At 39.7% G+C, this 23,344-nt stretch overlaps 2 protein-coding genes across 2 annotated transcripts in view; one reads left to right on the top strand and one right to left on the bottom strand.

Annotated features, from left to right (window-relative positions):
- The window catches only part of IARS1 (isoleucyl-tRNA synthetase 1), a 191,187-nt gene that overhangs the window by 136,714 nt on the left and 31,129 nt on the right, over positions 1–23,344 (top strand). The window contains exons 28-31 of the mRNA XM_048856251.2: positions 6,218–6,392; positions 7,356–7,468; positions 7,967–8,062; positions 9,994–10,170. Coding sequence (XP_048712208.1) covers positions 6,218–6,392; positions 7,356–7,468; positions 7,967–8,062; positions 9,994–10,170 — 561 coding nt within the window. The remainder of the gene's footprint in view (positions 1–6,217; positions 6,393–7,355; positions 7,469–7,966; positions 8,063–9,993; positions 10,171–23,344) is intronic.
- On the bottom strand, positions 13,992–15,734 carry LOC125639369 (myb/SANT-like DNA-binding domain-containing protein 7). The gene is made up of 2 exons (XM_048856252.2): positions 15,095–15,734; positions 13,992–14,506 (listed from the first exon to the last, which is right to left on the bottom strand). The coding sequence occupies exons 1-2, from the start codon at positions 15,675–15,677 to the stop codon at positions 14,421–14,423; spliced, it is 669 nt and encodes a 222-aa protein (XP_048712209.2). The 5' UTR covers positions 15,678–15,734; the 3' UTR covers positions 13,992–14,420.

Below are 23,344 nucleotides of genomic sequence, written 5' to 3'. Positions count from 1 at the left end.
ACTCTCCTGTAGCCATCTGGCCTGACCCTGTCACAGAATTAATTAAGCAATATACAGTTGAATTGTTTAGTTTGATGATTTAGGTGGATTGTCATGTGAAGTCCATAGGAAAATACATGCAATGGTGAAAATCTGCTGATTAGTGTTATAAAATAAATATCCAAATTAAAGCACAAAAATTGCACAGGGTCTTCACTGAGCATGTGATGAAATCCTCCATAGGGAACTGTAATTGCACATAAACATTGAATGTACTGTAGTAGTTCCTTCATCCAGTCATCCTTTGCATGAACTTGATTGTTTTGTTGTAATATAACTTCATTTTGTGCATCATCTTGGTAATATGCACTAAAGAAACACAGATTAAAAACGTACTTGAAAAAATCTTTTTGTTTTTATCAAATAACAAGGGAGATAGTTCCAGATGGGAAAAGATTTTAAGAACTGATTTAATTTTTCTTTGCTGTTTAGTACTTGTTTCTCTTAGATTAGGCCATATAAATGGACTAATCAATTTCACTTTCAGGTTCATATCCACTAGCAGAATTCTGCCAAGTTGCTCGCCAAGCACCGCTCTCATTAGAATTTTTTTAGTTATAAAATAGAAAATAAAATTATAGAAACACTTCTGGCAGTGCTTGGTTTGGTACACTCTAGGCCAATTTTGACTGGTCTCTTTAAATATGAAAATATAAATTCTTCCGCTTAGCATTGCGCAGTCTGGTTAGGTGCACTGAGAGTGTTTAACTTTTTCTAGCGCCATCAGGCACTGGCTGATACCAAGCTGGATGCCAGAGGACTGGTAAAATATCTTAACTGGGAATCTTCTATTTCCTTCACAGCCGTACAAAGACAGCCTCCCATTCTGGCTCTTGGAGAGGCAGTATATGTTGAATAGCCACCCCATCTTTGATAATATCTTCTCTCCAATACTTGGCAGTTGGAGGTTGTGTGGTCCAGTGGTATGAGCACTGGGCTGGGAACCAGCAACTCCTGACTTCTAATGCTGGTTTTGTTAGCACTGACCCTCTTGTCTTCAGCAAGTCATTTAGCCTTTCTGCCTCAGTTTCTTCATCTGTAAAACTAGGAGTAATACTCAAGCCACAAGGGAGTTATGAGGGTTGTGGTAAAGCGCTTAAAGTATTGGTTTATTTAGATGTGTATAATGTAGTATTAACTTTCATTGGTTTTCAGGAACACAGACAGATGTGTAAAGGTAAGGCTGGGTTAACCTCTCAGATTAAACATGGGAAAGTTTGTAATAAATGGTTTTAAGGAGGAATGATTAAAGTTCCGCACCCATGACAAAAATAAGGGACATCTTTTTCTCTCACAAACATCAGGCAACAAACTCAATACAATATTTCTTAGTGTATTAATTTGCCCCTATGTTAGAGTTGTGCTGTGTAAATCTTAGTCTTTCAGGTTGATACCAAAACCCAATATTCGTTTTGCTACTTACTGAAAGTTTTCAAGTTAGTTACTGGGAAGGAGAGCACAGAGCTAGAGATATCCAGGAACTCAGCCAGTTATGATATGCTCCGTTTTGATTATACTTCTCAGCTTTGCTGTTCATCAAACTTGATTATGTAATCAGAGTATTTATTACTTTTATTTTTTATTTGTTAGCATTAATGCCAGAAATGATTTTTGGTAATTTTGATAAAGTGGGATTTCTCTCGTGGTTTACCTCTGTGATGTCACTTATAGTGTAAGCTTTTAATACAACTCCTGACAAAAGAAATTGAGAAGTGCAGGAGATGTCAATTTTTGTAAAACCTCATTTACCAGAACAATTTTCTGCAGAGAGCTCTATTTTAAATTGACTTGCTTTGTGAACTGCAATCTTTGATTCTTTATTATGAAAATAAAGCAATTATTTTAAACAAATGAAACTTAAGACTAATGGTAGAGCTGTCTAGGCTAGGAAATAGATGCCTTGCCAAAAATGGTTTAAGTGCTAGTGCAGAAAGGACCAAGATCAAGCTCACAAGAGAAACAAGTCTTAAGAAAGCTTTTAGTAACAGTGCCAAAAATAGGTTTGTCTTGTCAGCACTAGCAATTAAGCCATTTCCAGCACTGGTTTGTGGGACCTATTGCAAATCCCTTTCAGTGAAGAATCAGTGTCCTAACAAGGTTTTACACAGTTTTGAAATCCATCAGATAGCCCTACATAGTGTATGAGCAGAGATGTTAAGTTCTATGTATCAAAGTTATTTATAGCTTTATACCCCAAAAAAGAAATGTGCAACTCTTAACCCTACATATTAAAATGGAACATAATCTATTCCATATGGGTCATGTCCAGGATCTCCCATGGTTCCATATTAATTGTAATGCCCCAGCATAATGCATGATGGAGCATTAGATTGGCAGAGGAGTTGGCTAGCTAAAATTGAGATGGATATTATGGTCTTATTTTTTTTTTCTTCCAATGCAATATGCTGAATACTCATCTTACTTTAGTTATTGGGAGAATTCAGTCCACATTTAATCAGTACGCAACTTACTACAAGTATCGTAGAAGTGTAGGTTTGGAAGGGACTTCAAAGTCCTCAAATCCAACCTCCTGCCCTGGGGTAGGACCAAGTAAACTTAAATATCCCTGACAGGTGTTTGTCCAACCTGTTCTTAAAAACCTCAATGATGGGGATTCCACAAATTCCCTTGAAAGCCTATTTCAGAACTTAACTACCCTTACAGTTAGAAAGATTTTCCTAATATCTAATCTAAATCTCCCTTCCTAAAGATTAAGCCCATTACTCTTTGTTCTACCTCCAATCGACAACAACGGCTATTAGCCAGGATGGATGGGGATGGTGTGCCTAGCCTCTGTTTGCCAGAAGCTGGGAATGGACGAAGGGATGGATCACTTGATGATTACCTGTTCTGTTCATTTCCTCTGAAGTACCTGGCATTGGCCACTGTCAGATGACAGGATAGATGGACTTTTGGTCTGACCCAGTATGGACATTCTTATGTCGTCCTCGAGTTCTCAAATATAATTGCTTAACAGTTCTGAGATTGCTTCAGCTAGTTCCTTAAGTACCCTAGGATGAATTTCATCAGGCTTTAGAGTTGTGAGCAAGTTTGTCACAGAGGTAATGTAATTGGTGTTAGATAGGATGTCAGTTGTATTATGTGAGGAAATCCTAGTGGTTAATTCCTGATGCAGAATTTATCAGATTAAATATGCTTAACAAAACATAAATTACATAAGTAGTTATCACAATAAAAAAAACCAAATTCAGTTTCTATAGGTGCGTTTACAGCTTTTGCCACATGGAGGAAGAAGTAAAGTGCTTTATAAATACTCTAGCAGCAGATATCCACCCTTTCAAAAAATATGTTCATGTTCTGCTAGCTCTAGCTATAATTCTGTTATTGTAAGATGTCTGCAGAGCTACCACCTGAAATGACAGCACATAGTCGCTAATCCATAAATATAAAGGGCAAGACTGAAAATAAAGTCCATTATGGATGGATACTATCCAATAAAGATTTCATGTCTGCAAAGTCCATAGCCATTTTCTTCTGTGTCAGATCATGCTGCTGAAATCTATTGTTTCATACAGACTGATGCTTTGCTTCAAGAACCTTCTGATTTCATTTCATGACATTTTTGTGGTGTATGAAAACTGCAGATTCTGCCCCATCCGTGAAAAATAAGGTTTTAAAACAGCAACTTCTATTTTTAAAAGTTGGCTTTTCAGGAGATAATTTAACTTTTTAAATGTCACAAAGGATTAAACATTTAGGAGGACAAGAATTATATTACATAACTTACCTTGAGTCAGTTTATGAAACAAATACATTCTTATAATAATAATAATAATTATTATTATTATTTATTGTTGCATTGATTAAAAACATAAATGAAGGTCATGATTAATCCAGGATGAAAGGACCTATGCCATACTCACTATTGGATTCTGGAGAGAAATGCTGGGTCTAAGCGTTCACAACAAAGATAATGTGAATAAAATCACTTAAATACATAGTGATCTCCTAGTATCTCAAAGGATGGTGCCAAATTAGAGTGCTGAGAGAATTTTTAATGAAATGCAATGGGAAAGTTTAATTGCATTCATGATATACTATTTTCCTGGTAAATTAAATATTTCAGTTAACTTAATATTTATTCATTTATTTATTTTGGTGTAAGTTACTTAAATTTACTTTTAACTAATACATTTTTGAAAACTAGAGCTTTTACTTTGTGTACTGTAGATTGTTAAAATATTGAGATGCAGGTATTTAAAATACTTGTAGTACAGATACACGTTGTAACATGTTACCCAGTGTATAGGTATCTTTTTGTGTAGCTGTACAGATATAAATACAAATTCATGCACACAGTATAATGCCTTAATTTTATATTGAGAAAATTAAGGATGTCCTAGTGGCAAAGTCAAATAAACCAGCTGTTTTTTCTAATCAAAATAATATGTTAAGACTAATACACAATTAAACCTATACTATCCTGCTACTTGATTGCACAAGTAACTCTGCTTAAATAAATCTACTAGTATTATCACTAACACTATATGCAGAAAACTAGTTTTTATTCTGATTATTCTTGAACATTGTTTGGCAAGTATGTCTAGTTTTCATATTCACCTTGTTAAAACTCAGGCCAGAGATGTTCTATAAACTTGAGCTGTCTTATTTGTTATGTCTGTCGTTTGTCACTTTCCGTATGGATTTGTGTCTAACAGCACAGAGTTAAAACTTAATTACCTCTGAAACATTTAATTCCAGTTCAGTTTTCTTTCCTAAGCAAGTTTGTTAAATGGGACAGTGTGTTAAGTGAGTGTTCTTCTGAGCTGTTCTCTTCAACAGGACTTTCTCAGAGATGAGTCCGTGGTGTGGATAGAATATTTAGCCATCATAACCCCAATCTAACTATATCAGCTGTTGGTCCTTTCATACTGACATGAGTGGTGTTTTCATCTAGTTTCCACAACTTATACAAAATAGATTGCTTATTAAATGCATTAGGTGATTCTATCGCAACTTCCGTGAACTCTGCTAACCTGTCAGGTACTAAAAGCAAAACGTGTAGGTTATTCAACAAGCTCAAATATCGGTGGTCTTGGTAAGTGCATAGAATTTTACAACCAACAATGTCAGTAAAAGAGTTAATGGGCAGAAGTTGCAAAGCATTGTTACAAACAAAAAATGATAGAAGACAGAGCAAGATTCTGCCTTAAGCTCCAATTTTAGATATGAAATTGTGTGTCTTGAGTGTGACATTCTTCTTTAATTTTACAAAGTAGACAGAATAAACGCAGGCTTTCTATAAGACTCAGAGCACTTTTAGTGTAGTTTAAATCTAGATACAGTGCTTTCCTCTTTAGAAGGAAATTCCTCAAACCTACAGAAATTACAAGTGGTGCATGTTGTGATCTCTGCTTTTCAATAGAGTTGAACGTAGAGTACAAAAGTCTACAATGGTTCTTGAAAATCTGCATCACTTCAGGCCAATATATGTAACAAGGGTAAAAGTTCTGAGGCAACTTTTAATTTAATTAAATAATGAGGAAAGCATCTGTAGTTCTGCATCACCAGAATTTACTGGCAGCATTCCAGAACCTCAGGCCATTAATTTAACTTGTTCAAAATGCATCCACATACAATGAGAATGTAGGAAAACCAGAAAAGGAAAGAGGCAAAATGAGATTACTCATACTTAGGCTGATGTTTGGTCCACTGAAGAACTAAAACTTGTAGTAGTCTGTTGGCTACAAATATACTGAAGCCAACTTCTTAACACAATCCTGAATATGTTATGCATCCTTTTGAGCCAATGCCTGGCAATATAACTTATTGGACACACAAAGATCCTTCAGTCACATCTTTTCATGTAGTAGAAAAGCATCAGAGAAGGCAAGTCTGATTTGAGGTTAGAGCTGCACAGAATCTTTAGACTGCAGTGAAATCTTTACCCAATAGGCCAAATGGACTGCAACTGTAATACAAGAATGGGGTCTGCACCTAAAGAATAATCTACATGTCATTGTTTTGCTTATACATTGTCACACTGATACAGCAGTTTAATCCTTTTATTTATAAGGACATCTAGATAGAAAACTCTTCACGTGCGTGCTATAATCTCCCATCCACCCTTTTTCCCTATTTTTCTAAGTATAGTTTTAATTTTGTCATAGTTGTTATTTTGCTTATATGTTTATTTTCTTTTTGCAAATTTATGCAGGAACTTAACGTACGTCAGGTGACATTGTCTACTGATAAAGATAAGTACGGAATCCGTCTAAGAGCAGAACCGGATCATATGGTGCTCGGGAAGCGTCTGAAAGGTGCCTTTAAAGCTGTTATGACTGCCATCAAGGAGCTGAAGAGTGAGCAGCTGGAAGAATTCCAAACGTCAGGTGCATAGTAGGACTCTATGCATTGATCGGCAGTTGATGGTCATGATGTGGACCTTGGAAAGAAGACCCAAAGGATTTCACGCCTCTCAGACTCAAGCCATTGCTTTTAGTTTAAATTTATAATAATCAGTTTAACACAGTTTTTGTAAAAAAATAAACACAAATACATAGTTAGATCAAAATGCAAGAGATTTTTAAGGCCCAACCCCCAGCTAACATTCCAGGCAAACTAGGGAACTTTCCAAGTGAATAAAGGGAAGCTGTGAATTGATACCTTGAACCTACTTGTCTAGAGTAGAAACAAATGGCTTTATGTGCTTAATTTACACATTGCTTGTATGTACTATAGTGAAAAGTATTATGTAGAACAGAGGAAACTGATAGATTCTTGTATGGAGCACAAGAACTGGATTGTTCCATGACTCTTAAATTCATATATGAAGTAAACATCTAGCTGAAACTTTTTTTAAATATTTGTTTAATAGTTTCAGGTGGGTGAGATTTTTCCAAACATCTTTACTCTGTCTTGTATGTTTAACTTTTATTCGGCTGTAATAATAGACCGCTCTTGATTCCAAATGGTCTGCACCGGTGGTGGTGCTTGAGCTTAAATTCTGCTGCTTGTAATGACTTTACTTGGGAAAGTCTAAACTTGGAGTAGTTTTAGTGTTCCTGACAATTGCTTAGCAATGTTGGACAGCAGTGCTTGACTTCAAATAACATAGCTCAGGATTCCTATCAATTTTGTTGCTTATAATCAGAAGTACCTGTATTAACGTCTTCTGGATACTGTCTTCTTGTTGAAAGCAATGTCACAATTGATGTATTTCTTGTATTTGAAGTTAGATATTAATATATACTTAGTTCAAGAGTTAACTGCAGGATGCTCACTGACATGACTAAGAGAGAAAGGCTTTGTTCTGTAATAAGCTAGTGTAAATAATTGTCTTATTAATTTTATAGGTACCATTGTTGTGGAAGGGCATGAATTACATGAGGAGGATCTCCGTGTCATGTACACCTTTGACCAGGTCATGGGAGGATCTGCCCAGTATGAGGCACATTCTGATGCTCAGGTATTGTAGTAATTATTTCTCTGCTTTAAGCAAAGTGTTTCCCTAGAAAGTAAGCATTTAAATATTTAAATGAAGTAATTGTCGCACAGTGAGTGATTGCACAAGCCTTTCACTTCAGGATACTTAGTTTCAAATCATATTTAGTACACAACTAGAAATGAGCGCTATTGTCTTAACCTAGTTCTTACTGAACATTCATCTATGTCAGTGGAAATGCCAGTACTTAGGATCGTATAAAGGGTAGCTCACTCTCCTCCAGCAGTGTGAACTGTTCATTTGTAACAGGAGTAACAGCAGTAAAGGCTGCTCTTTGTCACTAAAGAAACTGTGACTTTGAATCCATATGTGGAGCTGATCTGTTGAATATGAACACACCTTATTAAGTCTGTCTCCTCACCATAACCACCCTTAAGTGAACAGCTTTATAAAAATGTAACAGTGAATGTTAATGCAATAACTGGTGTATTTTATTAATGGTTCTGCTGTACATTCTTTCAGGTTTTAGTTCTCCTAGATGTCACCCCAGATCAGTCAATGGTTGACGAAGGAGTTGCTCGCGAAGTGATTAATCGCATCCAAAAACTTCGCAAGAAGGTTAGTAAGTGATGGAATGGGATATCATTTTGAAAAATCAGTTTTATTTAATATACCAAAGGTGTTAAAGTTTCCAAATTGATTTAAAGTGCAGCCCCATGTACTTTAATCTTGCATGGTTAGCTGTAGAAATGTTTGCAGCCTACTGGTCAAGACATAAGTGGTAATAAGCTTTGTTGATCACTCCTTCTTGGTCTCATAGCAGCTAGCAGTCTAACCAGGCCCCATATTGCTTGCATGTCTACATCATTTATAGTGGAGACACATCTTCTAGAAGTGGAGCTGATGCCAAATCTTCTGATTTCTTTCCCCAGCCCACTAGCATCAATTAAGTCTTATCTGGGTTGAGCCTCAGCCAGCTAACCCGCATCCATGCCCCAGTTTCTGCCAGACAGTGAGTGTAAGATCTGTGCCCCAGTTTGTGTGAATTAGACTGCATCAGCTGGGTCAGTGACAGAGAGATGAGCAGGCTGCGATCATCATACTTCAAGACACCACAACTTGTATGTCTTCATTCACACAAGCAAATGTGTATTTTACCAAAATGTGTGAGGGAATGTCTGGCAACATTGTGTTGACAGAAATATTTTGCCTATTTATTTCTCTCTTTCTAGTTGCATGAAACAAGGTTTTTGGCCTAGTTTCCCAAACCACAGCCCTGTCTACGTTAAGGCAATTTGAACCAGTATAACTATGTTAATACAGTTAGCCTGGTGCCATGCCCCTAAGGTATATGCACTGGTTCTGCGCTCAGTGGAAACTCCACCTTGCACCAGTGTACATTAGGCATATGCATCAGTGTGACTACCCCTGGGTTCAGATTTTCTTAATGTGGATGGTACTGTATAGTACTGTGAAGCTTGTGTAAGAAAATATAATGGCTACAAAATCCACAAGTGAAAACTAATGACTCCACAGCCATTGTGGCCAGATAGTACACATGTCTGCCCTGACTCCCATTTGGAGTCTTGCTGGAGTGAGATTTTGTTGTTCATGGGATAGGTTCTGGGGAATCAAACTGTCTGATATGTTTAGAGTTAATTCTTTAGAGAGCATCTGTGAAGATTGACACACTGATGTCAATGATAGTATGTAATACAAATAGGAAAGAATACAGGCAAGAAAATTACCCTTTAACAGAAGCTATTGCAAAAGTTACGTTTACTATCAGAATGATTTAGGGTCATAAATTCATCCCATCTGGTCACTAAACCCCATATGTTTTTTGATCTCTATTCATTAATAACTGTCATTGCTAAAAAACATCCTACAACTTCCTTTGCTTCATTCCTGTTCCTTTTGTTGAAGTCTGATTGTTTTTCCTAATGAATTATTTAGAAACATCCTAAGCTTTCAAAATACATATTGCAGTACAATGTAGCAAGAGTGGTACTGTTTAGAGGCTTGGGGAGTTTGAGTCCCTACCCCAATAAATTGTAACTCATAATTCATATGAGGTCCTGGTCTGAAACACTGATGTGCATCTAGCACTATGTGTGCAGGTTAATGTCATATGTTTTCAGATATCTGTATGTAAATTTCAGTGCTTGATTGTAACAGCTGCAGAACCACTCAGAGAGTTTAACTTGTTAAAAGCTTTGGTCTGAGACCAACATGTTGTTTTAATTCTATCTGAATTATTTAGCATCATGAAGAAATGAATATTTATAAACTGGTTAGTTTGATTCAGAAACGTACAGTGTTTATTTGTATTCATTCAGTTGACTGGAAGAATACTTTCTGCTTCTGTCAAAAGTATAGCCTTGTTTTCAGTTTTCAGGAAAAACTTTTAATTCCATATTAACAGAAAATTGACTGATATTTTTCTAAAATACTTTCTTAAAGTTTTAACTTACATGTTTCTTACAGAATTTTGTATATATACAGATAAACTTGCTGTCATTGAACTGTAATTCTGGATTTTCTTTCAGCGCAATCTAGTTCCTACGGATGAGATTACTGTATATTACAGATCACATCCTGAAGGTGACTACCTGGATTCTGTTATTAAGGAGCATACAGATTTCATTTTTGCAACAATAAAGGCTGCCCTGAAGCCATACCCTGTGCCTACTTCAAGGGAAGTGCTTATTCAAGAGAAAACCCAAGTAAGAATGCTACATTGAACTACATGCTTGAAAGGATTTTTCGTTCAGATTAAACTGAATGATATATTGGACTACAGATGATGGCCTAAATGTTGACATTACATGTTCGTTTTATCAGATGGCTGTAACCTTTTCAGACCTGCAGATTGCCATAGCTAGCATTTTAAGTACAAAATGTCACGGGGCTCTGCTTGGGTGTTCGGTATCTTAGAAAATCAGGCCACTTAGGGTATATCTACACTGCAGTAAAACATCTGTGGGCTGGCTATGTTAGCTGACTTGGGCTGTGGGGCTGTAAAATTGCAGTGCAGATGTTCGGGCTCAGGCTCTAGAGCTAGGAATAAAAACTGGATAGTAATGATTTCTTCAGGCCTTATAGAGGATCTTATGCAACAGTATTCTACTTTAACTGAAGTTACCCAAACAGTTCAGTTTAAACAAAACACTGGATTAGTTTTGATTTAAAAAAAAAAAAAATTATTCAACTACAGAGAGAGAGTTTAAGGGAGTACAAGTATAAGACATTAAAGTCAGAAATGATTGCAAGAGAAATAAAAGAAAAAACGCTTTCTGGAAGTTAAAATTTAACAAGCTAGACTTTGTTCAAGGAATAATCCTTATGACAGGTTCCCAGCAGCACTGTGTGACCAAAATCTCAGACAGGAACTCCCCCAAAGTTAAAGGGTTGGTTCCTTTGTCTTCTTAAATGAGAGAGCGAGAGCAAGCTTGGGGTGTTTTTACCCCTTGCTTTTATAGTCCAGTCACCCTTTGAAATGCATTTTCCTGAGATTTACCTATGAAGTTCCTTCCTGCTGTGAGGACAGAGATATGGAGTCTCATGAAAGAGGTTCCATGTTGTTGCTTACTAAAATGCAGATCGATCTGTTCCTGGCCCCCTTTGTTGCCAAAGAATGGCCACTTGACAAGTGATTGCTAATCAACTTTGACACCTGATAGAGGCATCAGCTTGTCCTTTGTCTGTGGGTATGTCTACACTACGGAATAAGGTCGAATTTATAGAAGTCGGTTTTTTAGAAATCGGTTTTATATATTCGAGTGTGTGTGTCCCCACAGAAAATGCTCTAAGTGCATTAACTCGGCGGAGCGCTTCCACAGTACCGAGGCTAGAGTCGACTTCCGGAGCGTTGCACTGTGGGTAGCTATCCCACAGTTCCCGCAGTCTCCACTGCCCATTGGAATTCTGGGTTGAGATCCCAATGCCTGATGAGGCTAAAACATTGTCGCGGGTGGTTCTGGGTACATATCGTCAGGCCCCCGTTCCCTCCCTCCCTCCGTGAAAGCAAGGGCAGACAATCATTTCGCGCCTTTTTTCCTGAGTTATCTGTGCAGACGCCATACCACTGCAAGCATGGAGCCCGCTCAGGTAACCGTCACCCTATGTCTCCTGGGTGCTGGCAGACGCGGTACGGCATTGCTACACAGTAGCAGCAACCCCTTGCCTTGTGGCAGCAGACGGTACAGTACGACTGGTAGCCGTCATCGTCATGTCCGAGGTGCTCCTGGCCACGTCGGCTGGGAGCGCCTGGGCAGACATGGGCGCAGGGACTAAATTTGGAGTGACTTGACCAGGTCATTCTCTTTAGTCCTGCAGTCAGTCCTATTGAACCGTCTTATAGTGAGCGGGCAGGCGATACGGACTGCTAGTAGTCGTACTGTACCATCTTCTGCCAGGCAGGCAAGAGATGAGGATTGCTAGCAGTCGTATTGTACCATCTTCTGCCAGGCAGGCAAGAGATGAAGATGGCTAGCAGTCGTACTGTACCATCTTCCGCCAAGCAGCCATGAGATGTGGATGGCATGCAGTCCTTCTGCACCGTCTGCTGCCAGCCAAAGATGTAAAAGATAGATGGAGTGGGTCAGAACAAGAAATAGACCAGATTTGTTTTGTACTCATTTGCCTCCTCCCCTGTCTAGGGGACTCATTCCTCTAGGTCACACTGCAGTCACTCACAGAGAAGGTGCAGCGAGGTAAATCTAGCCATGTATCAATCAGAGGCCAGGCTAACCTCCTCGTTCCAATAAGAACGATAGCTTAGGTGCACCATTTCTTATTGGAACCCTCCGTGCAGTCCTGCCTGAAATACTCCTTGATGTACAGGCACCCCCTTTGTTGATTTTAGCTCCCTGAAGCCAACCCTGTAAGCCGTGTCGTCAGTCGCCCCTCCCTACGTCAGAGCAACGGCAGACAATCGTTCCGCGCCTTTTTTCTGTGCGGTCGCCATACCAAGGCAAGCATGGAGGCCGCTCAGCTCACTTTGGCAATTAGGAGCACATTAAACACCACACACATTATCCAGCAGTATATGCAGCACCAGAACCTGGCAAAGCGATACCGGGCAAGGAGGCGACGTCAGCGCGGTCACGTGAGTGATCAGGACATGGACACAGATTTCTCTGAAAGCATGGGCCCTGCCAATGCATGCATCATGGTGCTAATGGGGCAGGTTCATGCTGTGGAACGCCGATTCTGGGCTCGGGAAACAAGCACAGACTGGTGGGACCGCATAGTGTTGCAGGTCTGGGACGATTCCCAGTGGCTGCGAAAATTTCGCATGCGTAAGGGCACTTTCATGGAACTTTGTGACTTGCTTTCCCCTGCCCTGAAGCGCATAAATACCAAGATGAGAGCAGCCCTCACAGTTGAGAAGCGAGTGGCGATAGCCCTGTGGAAGCTTGCAACGCCAGACAGCTACCGGTCAGTTGGGAATCAATTTGGAGTGGGCAAATCTACTGTGGGGGCTGCTGTGATGCAAGTAGCCCACGCAATCAAAGATCTGCTGATATCAAGGGTAGTGCCCCTGGGAAATGTGCAGGTCATAGTGGATGGCTTTGCTGCAATGGGATTCCCTCACTGTGGTGGGGCTATAGACGGAACCCATATCCCTATCTTGGCACCGGAGCACCAAGCCGCCGAGTACATAAACCGCAAGGGGTACTTTTCGATAGTGCTGCAAGCTCTGGTGGATCACAAGGGACGTTTCACCAACATCAACGTGGGATGGCCGGGAAAGGTGCATGATGCTCGCATCTTCAGGAACTCTGGCCTGTTTCAAAAGCTGCCGGAAGTGACTTTATTCCCAGACCAGAAAATAACTGTTGGGGATGTTGAAATGCCTATATGTATCCTTGGGGACCCAGCCTACCCCTTAATGCCATGGCTCATGAAGCCGTACACAGGCAGCCTGGACAGTGGTCAGGAGCTGTTCAACTACAGGCTGAGCAAGTGCAGAATGGTGGTAGAATGTGCATTTGGACGTTTAAAGGCGCGCTGGCGCAGTTTACTGACTCGCTTAGACCTCAGCGAAACCAATATTCCCACTGTTATTACTGCTTGCTGTGTGCTCCACAATATCTGTGAGAGTAAGGGGGAGACGTTTATGGCGGGGTGGGAGGTTGAGGCAAATCGCCTGGCTGGTGGTTACGCGCAGCCAGACACCAGGGCGGTTAGAAGAGCACAGGAGGGCGCGGTACGCATCAGAGAAGCTTTGAAAACCAGTTTCATGACTGGCCAGGCTACGGTGTGAAAGTTCTGTTTGTTTCTCCTTGATGAAACCCCCCGCCCCTTGGTTCACTCTACTTCCCTGTAAGCTAACCACCCGCCCCTCCTCCCTTCAATCACCGCTTGCAGAGGCAATAAAGTCATTGTTGCTTCACATTCATGCATTCTTTATTCATTCATCACACAAATAGGGGGATGACTACCAAGGTATCCCAGGAGGGGTGGTGGAGGAGGGAAGGAAAATGCCACACAGCACTTTAAAAGTTTACAACTTTAAAATTTATTGAATGACAGCCTTCTTTTTTTTGGGCAATCCTCTGTGGTGGAGTGGCTGGTTGGCCGGAGGCCCCCCCACCGCGTTCTTGGGCGTCTGGGTGTGGAGGCTATGGAACTTGGGGAGGAGGGCGGTTGATTACAGAGGGGCTGCAGTGGCAGTCTGTGCTCCAGCTGCGTTTGCTGCAGCTCAACCATACACTGGAGCATACTGGTTTGGTCCTGCAGCAGCCTCAGCATTGAATCCTGCCTCCTCTCATCACGCTGCCGCCACATTTGAGCTTCAGCCCTCTCTTCAGCCCGCCACTTACTCTCTTCAGCCCGCCACTTACTCTCTTCAGCCCGCCACCTCTCCTCCCGGTCATTTTGTGCTTTCCTGCACTCTGACATTATTTGCCTCCACGCATTCGTCTGTGCTCTGTCAGTGTGGGAGGACAGCATGAGCTCGGAGAACATTTCATCGCGAGTGCGTTTTTTTTTCCTTTCTAAGCTTCACTAGCCTCTGGGAAGGAGAAGATCCTGTGATCATTGAAACACATGCAGCTGGTGGAGAAAAAAAAAGGGACAGCGGTATTTAAAAAGACACATTTTATAAAACAGTGGCTACACTCTTTCAGGGTAAACCTTGCTGTTAACATTACATACATAGCACATGTGCTTTCGTTACAAGGTCGCATTTTGCCTCCTCCCACCGCGTGACTACCCCCTCAACCTTCCCCCCTCCCTGTGGCTAACAGCGGGGAACATTTCTGTTTAGCCACAGGCAAACAGCCCAGCAGGAATGGGCTCCTCTGAGTGTCCCCTGAAGAAAAGCACTCTATTTCAACCAGGTGACCATGAATTATATCTCACTCTCCTGAGGATAACACAGAGAGATAAAGAACGGATGTTGTTTGAATGCCAGCAAACATACACTGCAATGCTTTGTTCTACAATGATTCCCGAGTACGTGTTACTGGCCTGGAGTGGTAAAGTGTCCTACCATGAAGGACGCAATAAGGCTGCCCTCCCCAGAAACCTTTTGCAAAGGCTTTAGGACTACATCTAGGAGAACCGCAAATGCCAGGGCAAAGTAATCCTTTCACATGCTTGCTTTTAAACCATGTATAGTATTTTAAAAGGTACACTCACCAGAGGTCCCTTCTCCGCCTGCTGGGTCCAGGAGGCAGCCTTGGGTGGGTTCGGGGGGTACTGGCTCCAGGTCTAGGGTGAGAAACAGTTCCTGGCTGTCGGGAAAACCGGTTTCTCTGCTTGCTTGCTGTGAGCTATCTACAACCTCCTCCTCCTCCTCATCTTCTTCGTCCCCAAAACCTGCTTCCGTATTGCCTCCATCTCCATTGAAGGAGTCAAACAACACGGCTGGGGTACTGGTGGCTGAACCCCCTAAAATGGCATGCAGCTCATCATAGAAGCGGCATGTTTGGGGCTCTGACCCAGAGCGGCTGTTCGCCGCTCTGGTTTTCTGGTAGGCTTGCCTCAGCTCCTTCAGTTTCACGCGGCACTGCTTCGGGTCCCTGTTATGGCCTCTGTCCTTCATGCCCTGGGAGATTTTCACAAAGGTTTTGGCATTTCGAAAACTGGAACGGAGTTCTGATAGCACGGATTCCTCTCCCCAAACAGCGATCAGATCCCGTACCTCCCGTTCGGTCCATGCTGGAGCTCTTTTGCGATTCTGGGACTCCATCATGGTCACCTGTGCTGATGAGCTCTGCATGGTCACCTGCAACTTGCCACGCTGGCCAAACAGGAAATGAGATTCAAAAGTTCGCGGTTCTTTTCCTGTCTACCTGACCAGTGCATCTGAGTTGAGAGTGCTGTCCAGAGCGGTCACAATGGAGCACTCTGGGATAGCTCCCGGAGGCCAATACCATTGAATTGTGTCCACAGTACCCCAAATTCGAGCCGGCAACGTCGATTTAAGCACTAATCCACTTGTCAGGGGTGGAGTAAGGAAATCGATTTTAAGAGCCCTTTAAGTCGAAATAAAGGGCTTCATTGTGTGGACGGGTGCAGGTTTACATCGATTTAACGCTGCTAAATTCAGCCTAAAGTCCTAGTGTAGACCAGGGCTTTGAGAAACCAGTTACCGCTTCTCCAGACTTGTCTGGTAAACACATATGGTCATAATTTCAGCTTATGCTCATAACTCTTAATGCACATTTTGTACATACGTTACACAAAAATATTGATGAGCTATGTGTTAGTTTTTAAATGATACCTCACAAAGTGTATTTTGGACAAAAAATATATTATAATAGAGTGTGAATACAGGGGTGCTTTTGGTCACAAATACACTTTTAAAGGGCTGTATTTTGCCCTTGCATGTATGATAAAGACGATATTGCATTAAAATCAAGTCTAATTTTTATTAAGATCTTCTATAAGGCTTGAAGAAACCATTTTAACCCAGTTTTTAATGATAGTTTTGGAGTTTAGCCTTGCATGATAATACAGAGCAGGCATTTGGAATCTTTTGCTAGGTGGCTTACACTTTTCAGCATCAAAATCGAGCTGCTTCCTTTGCTTCAGTAGATATTTGGCCTACTTGGACTACACCTTGTCTTGAGCATGCCTTTATCTCCCTATTCTTCTCAGAATGTGCTTGTATGTCACATTAAACAAGAGTGACAAGCCCACATGACGGAAGAGTCTAGGCATAAAATAACTTACTGATTTGATCTGCAGAATGATGTATGCCCTGGGAATATCTGAAAACAAAGAGGTAGATATTCGTGAGTCATTTCTGACCCTGTACTGATACAGAAGGACATATTTGTTTTTCTTATGAATGAACTTGTAATGTCAGAAGAGTTTTTCAAGCAAAGGCTTCTCTTGTCTTTGTTCAACACTGTTAGTCATCTCTTGACAAAGGCATTGGGAAATATTTGACTGAAAATTAGAGAACATGCTGATATAAGAGTTGGTGAGAACACAGTAAAAGCCTGAGAACTGGCAAGTAGTTTGTCATATTCCAGGTAGATATTTGCTAGTTTGTGATGAATATGGAGCTAGATGCTCCTTGACTGAACTTTTGACCTTAGAAAGTTGATGCCAAATCTGAGAGCAAACACCGGGGAATGTAGGACAGCTGGAAAAAGTGAATTTAGTCTGAATGAAATTATATTCTTAGTAGACTATGCGCAAATGGTGTGTGAAAATGGAATAAATGAGGCACATTTATTCTAAAATGCTTTCCATGAGATCTGATTTTCAAGGCCTCATGGAAAGTCCATCTATTTGCTCGGGCTTTTGCCGGAGGGTATAATTGTGGGGCACATTTGTGTTTGCATAACTGTGATGTTGAGTACTGTATTTAGCTTAATACTGGTCAACTTATTTTGTTTTTAGACTTCTGTGAATGTGCGAATATGAAAAACCAGAGAAACTTACCTACCCATCTAAAGAGGAAAAGATGTATCATAGAATAGCTAAGGATGAGCACAAGAGTAATTTTTAATTTTCTCCATCTGTGTGATGTTGAGAGCTGATCCTGGCAGAAAGTGCTGGTTTCTTTGTAGATGTGCTGTTTTGAACATGTTCTGCAGATAGCAGAAAGAACAGTCAGCTATTTTTGAAATTAGAAGCTAGTTATTTACAGAGCACATGTGAGATGGTTATGTTGGGTAGGGCTCGTCGTGTAAAGATGATGAAAAGAGATCAGACTACAAATATTAAAGAATTTTAGCAGAGATAAAATTTTCTGTGGGAAAAATTGAGTAACTGTTGTAAATGGTGAATGGGCCAATGGAAGCACACAACAAAATCTTGATCTTCGTTAAACTGAGTTTTGATAGCTGTTGTTGACTTAAAATCTACAGGCATGGTAAGTCACTCATAAACATTGGCTAAGAATTGATGCAAGTTTCGGATTGATACACTTGAAAAAGCTATTTCATAGTAAACATTTAAAAAAATGCAAACGTTTTAATAAAAGGAAATATCAGAGAGGTAAACAGACAATCTTTAACAAATGAAGCACAGTGAAGTTAATCTGTGTTTGGTTTCCTTAGATGTATGGCTGTTCTACATATTTAAGTTGTTAATCTGTGTTTGGTTACCATTTAAATTAGGGCTGTAAAGTGATTTAAAAAATTAATTTCGCAATCTTTTTAAGCGCGTGATCAATCTTTTTAAGCACATGATTAAACAACAATAGAATACCATTTATTTAAATATTTTTGGATGTTTTCTACATTTTCAAATATATTGATTTCAATTACAATGCAGAATACAAAGTACACAGTGCTCACTTTATATTTATTACAAATATTTTCACTGTAAAAAACAAAAGAAATAGTATTTTTCAATTCACCTAATACAAATACTGTAGTGCAATCTCTTTATCATGAAAGTTGAACTTACAAATGTAGAATTATGTACAAAAACCCCTGGTATTGAAAAATAAAACAATGTAAAACTTTAGAGCCTACAAGTCCACTCAGTCCTACTTCTTGTTCAGACAAACAAGTTTGTTTACCTTTGCAGAAGATAATACTGCCTGCTTCTTGTTTACAAGGTCACCTGAAAGTGAGAACAGGCGTTTGCATGGCACTTTTCTAGCTGGTGTTGCAAGATATTTACATGCCAGATGTGCTAAAGATTCACATGTCCCTTGATGCTTCAACCACCTTTCCAGAGGACATGTGTCCATGCTGATGATGGGTTCTGCTCGATAACAATCCAAAGCAGTGTGGACCAACGCATGTTCATTTTCATTATCTGAGTCCGATGCCACCATCAGGGGGTTGGTTTTTTGTTTTTGTTTTTTTTTTGGTGGTTCAGGTTCTGCAGTTTCTGCATCAGAGTGTTGCTCTTTTAAGTCTTCTGAAAGCATGCTCCAAACCTCATTCCTCTCAGATTTAGGAAGGCACTTCACGCCTGTTCTCACTTTCAGGTGACGTAATTAAGAATGGGCAGCATTATCTCCCACAAATGTAAACAAACTTGTTTCTCTTAGCGACTGGCTGAACAAGAAGTAGGACTTTTAACATAGTACTGTACCATATTAGCTTTTTTTTTTTTTTTAAATCTGCTGCTGCCTGATTGCATACTTCTGGTTCCAAGTTTGCTGTGTGGTTGACCAATCAGTTCATAACTCTGGTGTTCGTAACTCTTAAGTGCTACTGTGTTTGCATTTTGCTCTAGATGTTGGTCATCTTAACTGTCAAATATCAATAACTACTTTAAAAAAAAAAGTTGAAACCCTTTCATTGTAGAATGTGACCTTAAGGTGCATGGTGGTTATGGATGCATGTTTTGTTTTGATTTCACATTTTAAAATTTACTGTATATTAGAAAATGTTATGTCAAAGTCTTCACGAGTTTTTGGGGGTACAACTCGTAATTTTTGAAAATGAACTAAAAAAATCATGAGACTTTTTTTAAAGTACTAAATGTTGGCTTCTTTTTATGTTGGTTTTTCAGTTTTTGAGCCTTTAGGATTTATGTTTTCGAGGCCTTCTCATTGACTACAAGGGCTAGAAACTTGAAGGTGGTTTTTCTGTTTTTTTTGTTTTGTTTTGTTTTAAAATGAATGTTGAGATTTGTGCACTCAAATGAGGCTCAGACCTCCAGCTTTTAAGAGAAACACCAAGTAACATAAGACTGGTGATAGTATCAAGCGAATTGGCAACAATGGGCCACAAGCAGTTGCTGTATTTTACATTGAGCAGAAAAATTCCGCTTCTAACTAAATATAATGACTTTCTTCACACGAGGAGCAGGCCCACTGACATAGTTCTGTGTATGGAATTCTCACTATAGTCTCTGGAATATTTTAACAGGGTGGGGTGGAGAAGTAGCTTAATTTCACTTAATTTTTTTTGAAAACCATGCTGCTCAACACTGAAAATTAAATAATCTCATGTAAATTCCAATGAAAGCTAATTGCAAAGGGAATTCAGGAATTGGTAACACTCCAATGCTTTCTCCTTAGTTTAGATTTTGAACTCCAATCACAATAATGATTTTATTTAGAGAAAAAAATATATGGCTCTGACTCCAATCTAGTCCCCATTAACGTTTGTGAAGTTTCCTGCTTCTAGAGTACATGGTGGTAAGGAGAGGTTGGAGACCTTTTATAAATTAGAGACATTGTTAGCTGTGTCCTGAACAAAAAATGTACCTTGGCATTTGTTGTGTGTTAAAGCTTTTACTGTAGATATGCACAACTGTGAAAGATGAAAATACCTTCCTTTGCACAAGTTACTGCTCTGTGTGTGTGTGTGTGTGTGGAAATTCTGTTACACAAACTGCTACCTACCACAACCTGTATTCAGCAATATTTTCAAATAATGTAGTTTTGTGCACAAAATATAACCCCTAATATATACCTATAGATATTTTTGTGCATACAGCAGTTAAATGAATAAATGCAGAGGTGTTAGCAAATCGGGTCCAATATGAATTTGAAACTATTTTATACATAAAAAGAAAAGGAGTACTTGTGGCACCTTAGAGACTAACAAATTTATCTGAGCATAAACTTTCGTGAGCTACAGCTCACTTCATCGGATGCATTCAATGAAGTGAGCTGTAGCTCACGAAAGCTTATGCTCTGTCAAGGTTCCTCCCCCACTCTGAACTCTAGGGTACAGATGTGGGGACCTGCATGAAAAACCTCCTAAGCTTATCTTTACCAGCTTAGGTCAAAACTTCCCCAAGGTACAAAATATTCCACCCGTTGTCCTTGGACTGGCCGCTACCACCACCAAACTAATACTGGTTACTGGGGAAGAGCTGTTTGGGCGCGTCCTTCCCCCCAAAATACTTCCCAAAACCTTGCACCCCACTTCCTGGACAAGGTTTGGTAAAAAGCCTCACCAATTTGCCTAGGTGACTACAGACCCAGCCCCTTGGATCTTAAGAACAATGAACAATCCTCCCAACACTTGCACCCCCCCTTTCCTGGGAAATGTTGGATAAAAAGCCTCACCAAATTGCATAGGTGACCACAGACCCAAACCCTTGGATCTGAGAACAATGAAAAAGCATTCAGTTTTTTACAAGAAGACTTTTAATAAAAAATAGAAGTAAATAGAAATAAAGAAATCCCCCCTGTAAAATCAGGATGGTAGATATCTTACAGGGTAATTAGATTCAAAAACCTAGAGAACCCCTCTAGGCAAAACCTTAAGTTACAAAAAAGATACACAGACAGAAATAGTTATTCTATTCAGCACAATTCTTTTCTCAGCCATTTAAAGAAATCATAATCTAACACATACCTAGCTAGATTACTTACTAAAAGTTCTAAGACTCCATTCCTGGTCTATCCCCGGCAAAAGACCCAGCATACAGACAGACACAGACCCTTTGTTTCTCTCCCTCCTCCCAGCTTTTGAAAGTATCTTGTCTCCTCATTGGTCATTTTGGTCAGGTGCCAGCGAGGTTACCTTTAGCTTCTTAACCCTTTACAGGTGAGAGGAGCTTTCCCCTGGCCAGGAGGGATTTCAAAGGGGTTTACCCTTCCCTTTATATTTATGACATGCTCAAATAAATTTGTTAGTCTCTAAGGTGCCATAAGTCCTCCTTTTCTTTTTGCGAATACAGACTAACACGGCTGCTACTCCGAAACCTGTTTTATACATAGACTTTCTTCTGTGTTTGTGGAACTCACTAAGTGCTTTTCATGTCAACATTGATATAGGATAAGATTATATAACTTTTTAAAACGCTTAAAGTGGAAAAGATCTAGAGAACATGGTGCATATAGATTCCCCAAAGCACCCGGCAGATGAATTGAAAGCTAGCAGGTTCTTTTTTACCAAATGTATGAACAGTTGAGTGCAATTTGTTAAGCCAACAGTTTTGTATGAATTTGAATTTGTATGCAGACTCAAGATGAAATCAAGTTTAAACTCTTTTTGCTGAAAGTATTTTGTTTGAACTAACCTCATCCCTTATCTGATGTTCGCAGTGATTGTCAGCTCTTTATGTAGGACCTCAATCTCATATCTCATAGCAAACTGACTTCCAAAAGGCTTGTTCTAAAAAATGGCAAAATATAATACCCTTATTGTGGAAAATACTGTGGGAAGGACAAGTACATGATTTAGTGTATTGATTCTTTAATTGCTAATAGGAGAGAGCCGTCCTCAAGAGTTCTTTCTCCTGCTTTCATGACTGACAGCCTCTAGACTCATAATGGACAAGAAGCCTCCCAGATGAATTTTGTTCCCTTCCTTGGACCTCTAATCATCTAACCCAAATGTTCCTCCTCAAAACACATCCTTATGCTTCTTATCAGAAAGGCAGTTAAGTTAGTTCTCATACCTCCTATATTAGAACCCAGCTCTTTGAAAAGAGAAGCTACCATGTAAATGGTAGTTCCATGTTTGTCTCTATTTACAGATTATATTTGTTTCCAAATAAAAGGATCTCTCCACAGCATCCTGCACCAGCATTAATTTGAACACAGTTTGTGTTAAGAATTGAAAATTCCACCCAGCATGGCCATGCTATAGATCGTAGACTGAGAACGGCATTGTTCACTATAACTTTCATGGAAGTTAATGTTTGAATGAGAGTACAAACTACATTTTGTTTTTCCAGCTCTGTCACAGACTTCCTGTATGATGATGGGCAAGTCACTTAATTTCTCTATCCCTCAATTCCTCATCTGCAAAATGAAAATACTATTATTTCCATTTCTCACAGGGGTGATGCAAGAGTGAATTAATGTTTCTGGGTTAGTCAGATACCACTGTGAGTGCCATAGAGAAAAGTTGGCTTGTAACGAAAACCTTAACTCTTTTCGAATGTATGCATTAAAATACTGTTGACTTACATGATCCCATACTAGTTCTCAAATAATATCATGTACATTATCGCATGGTTATTTCTATACCTGCTATAGGATATCAGTTATATTTTTTCAGTTATTGTCATATATGTGTCTGAATAAATTTCAGACTGGGGGAGTAGGTCTGGGAATTATTAAAATAATGTGCTTCCAATAAGCATAAGGTTCTGTATACCCCAAAGAACACACACCTGTCGTCTTTTTTTCACTGTCCACTTCTGCATATTTTTAATGTGGAAGAATCCTAAACTGAATAGGAATAAAGAAAAAACAAAGCTTCAAGCATGTGAAGAATCCATTACCAGGAAATGCTGACTTTTCTGCTGTCAGGAGGAGAATGCTCTGCATCATTGCTAGGCATTACTTAAATAGCATAGTCCATGATTAAGGTGCTTTTTCTTGCTTACAACTTGCTTTCTGACTAATTGCAAGGTGTTTCTGACTTTAAGGTGTTGGGGGAAGAAGCAGGACAACAAAACCAGCCCACAGTTCATGTGTCTTTCTCCATATTCCAGCGGTTTTAAGAAATTTTTCCATAGCACTTCACAACAAGGTGGAAAGTGGGGTTAAGTGTAGGC

Source organism: Caretta caretta, chromosome 7 (assembly GCF_965140235.1).
Source record: "Caretta caretta isolate rCarCar2 chromosome 7, rCarCar1.hap1, whole genome shotgun sequence".
Lineage (NCBI taxonomy): Eukaryota > Metazoa > Chordata > Testudines > Cheloniidae > Caretta > Caretta caretta.
This window is presented reverse-complemented; position numbering and strand designations above follow the sequence as displayed.

What these genes read in the sequence shown, in the direction of transcription:
- LOC125639369 (XM_048856252.2), bottom strand. Translation starts at nt 15,677, where the DNA reads ATGCAGAGCTCATCAGCACAGGTGACCATGATGGAGTCCCAGAATCGC. An exon ending in AGGCGGAGAAGGGACCTCTG is followed by an intron (nt 14,507 to 15,094) that starts GTGAGTGTACCT and finishes TTTCTCCACCAG; the next exon opens with CTGCATGTGTTTCAATGATC.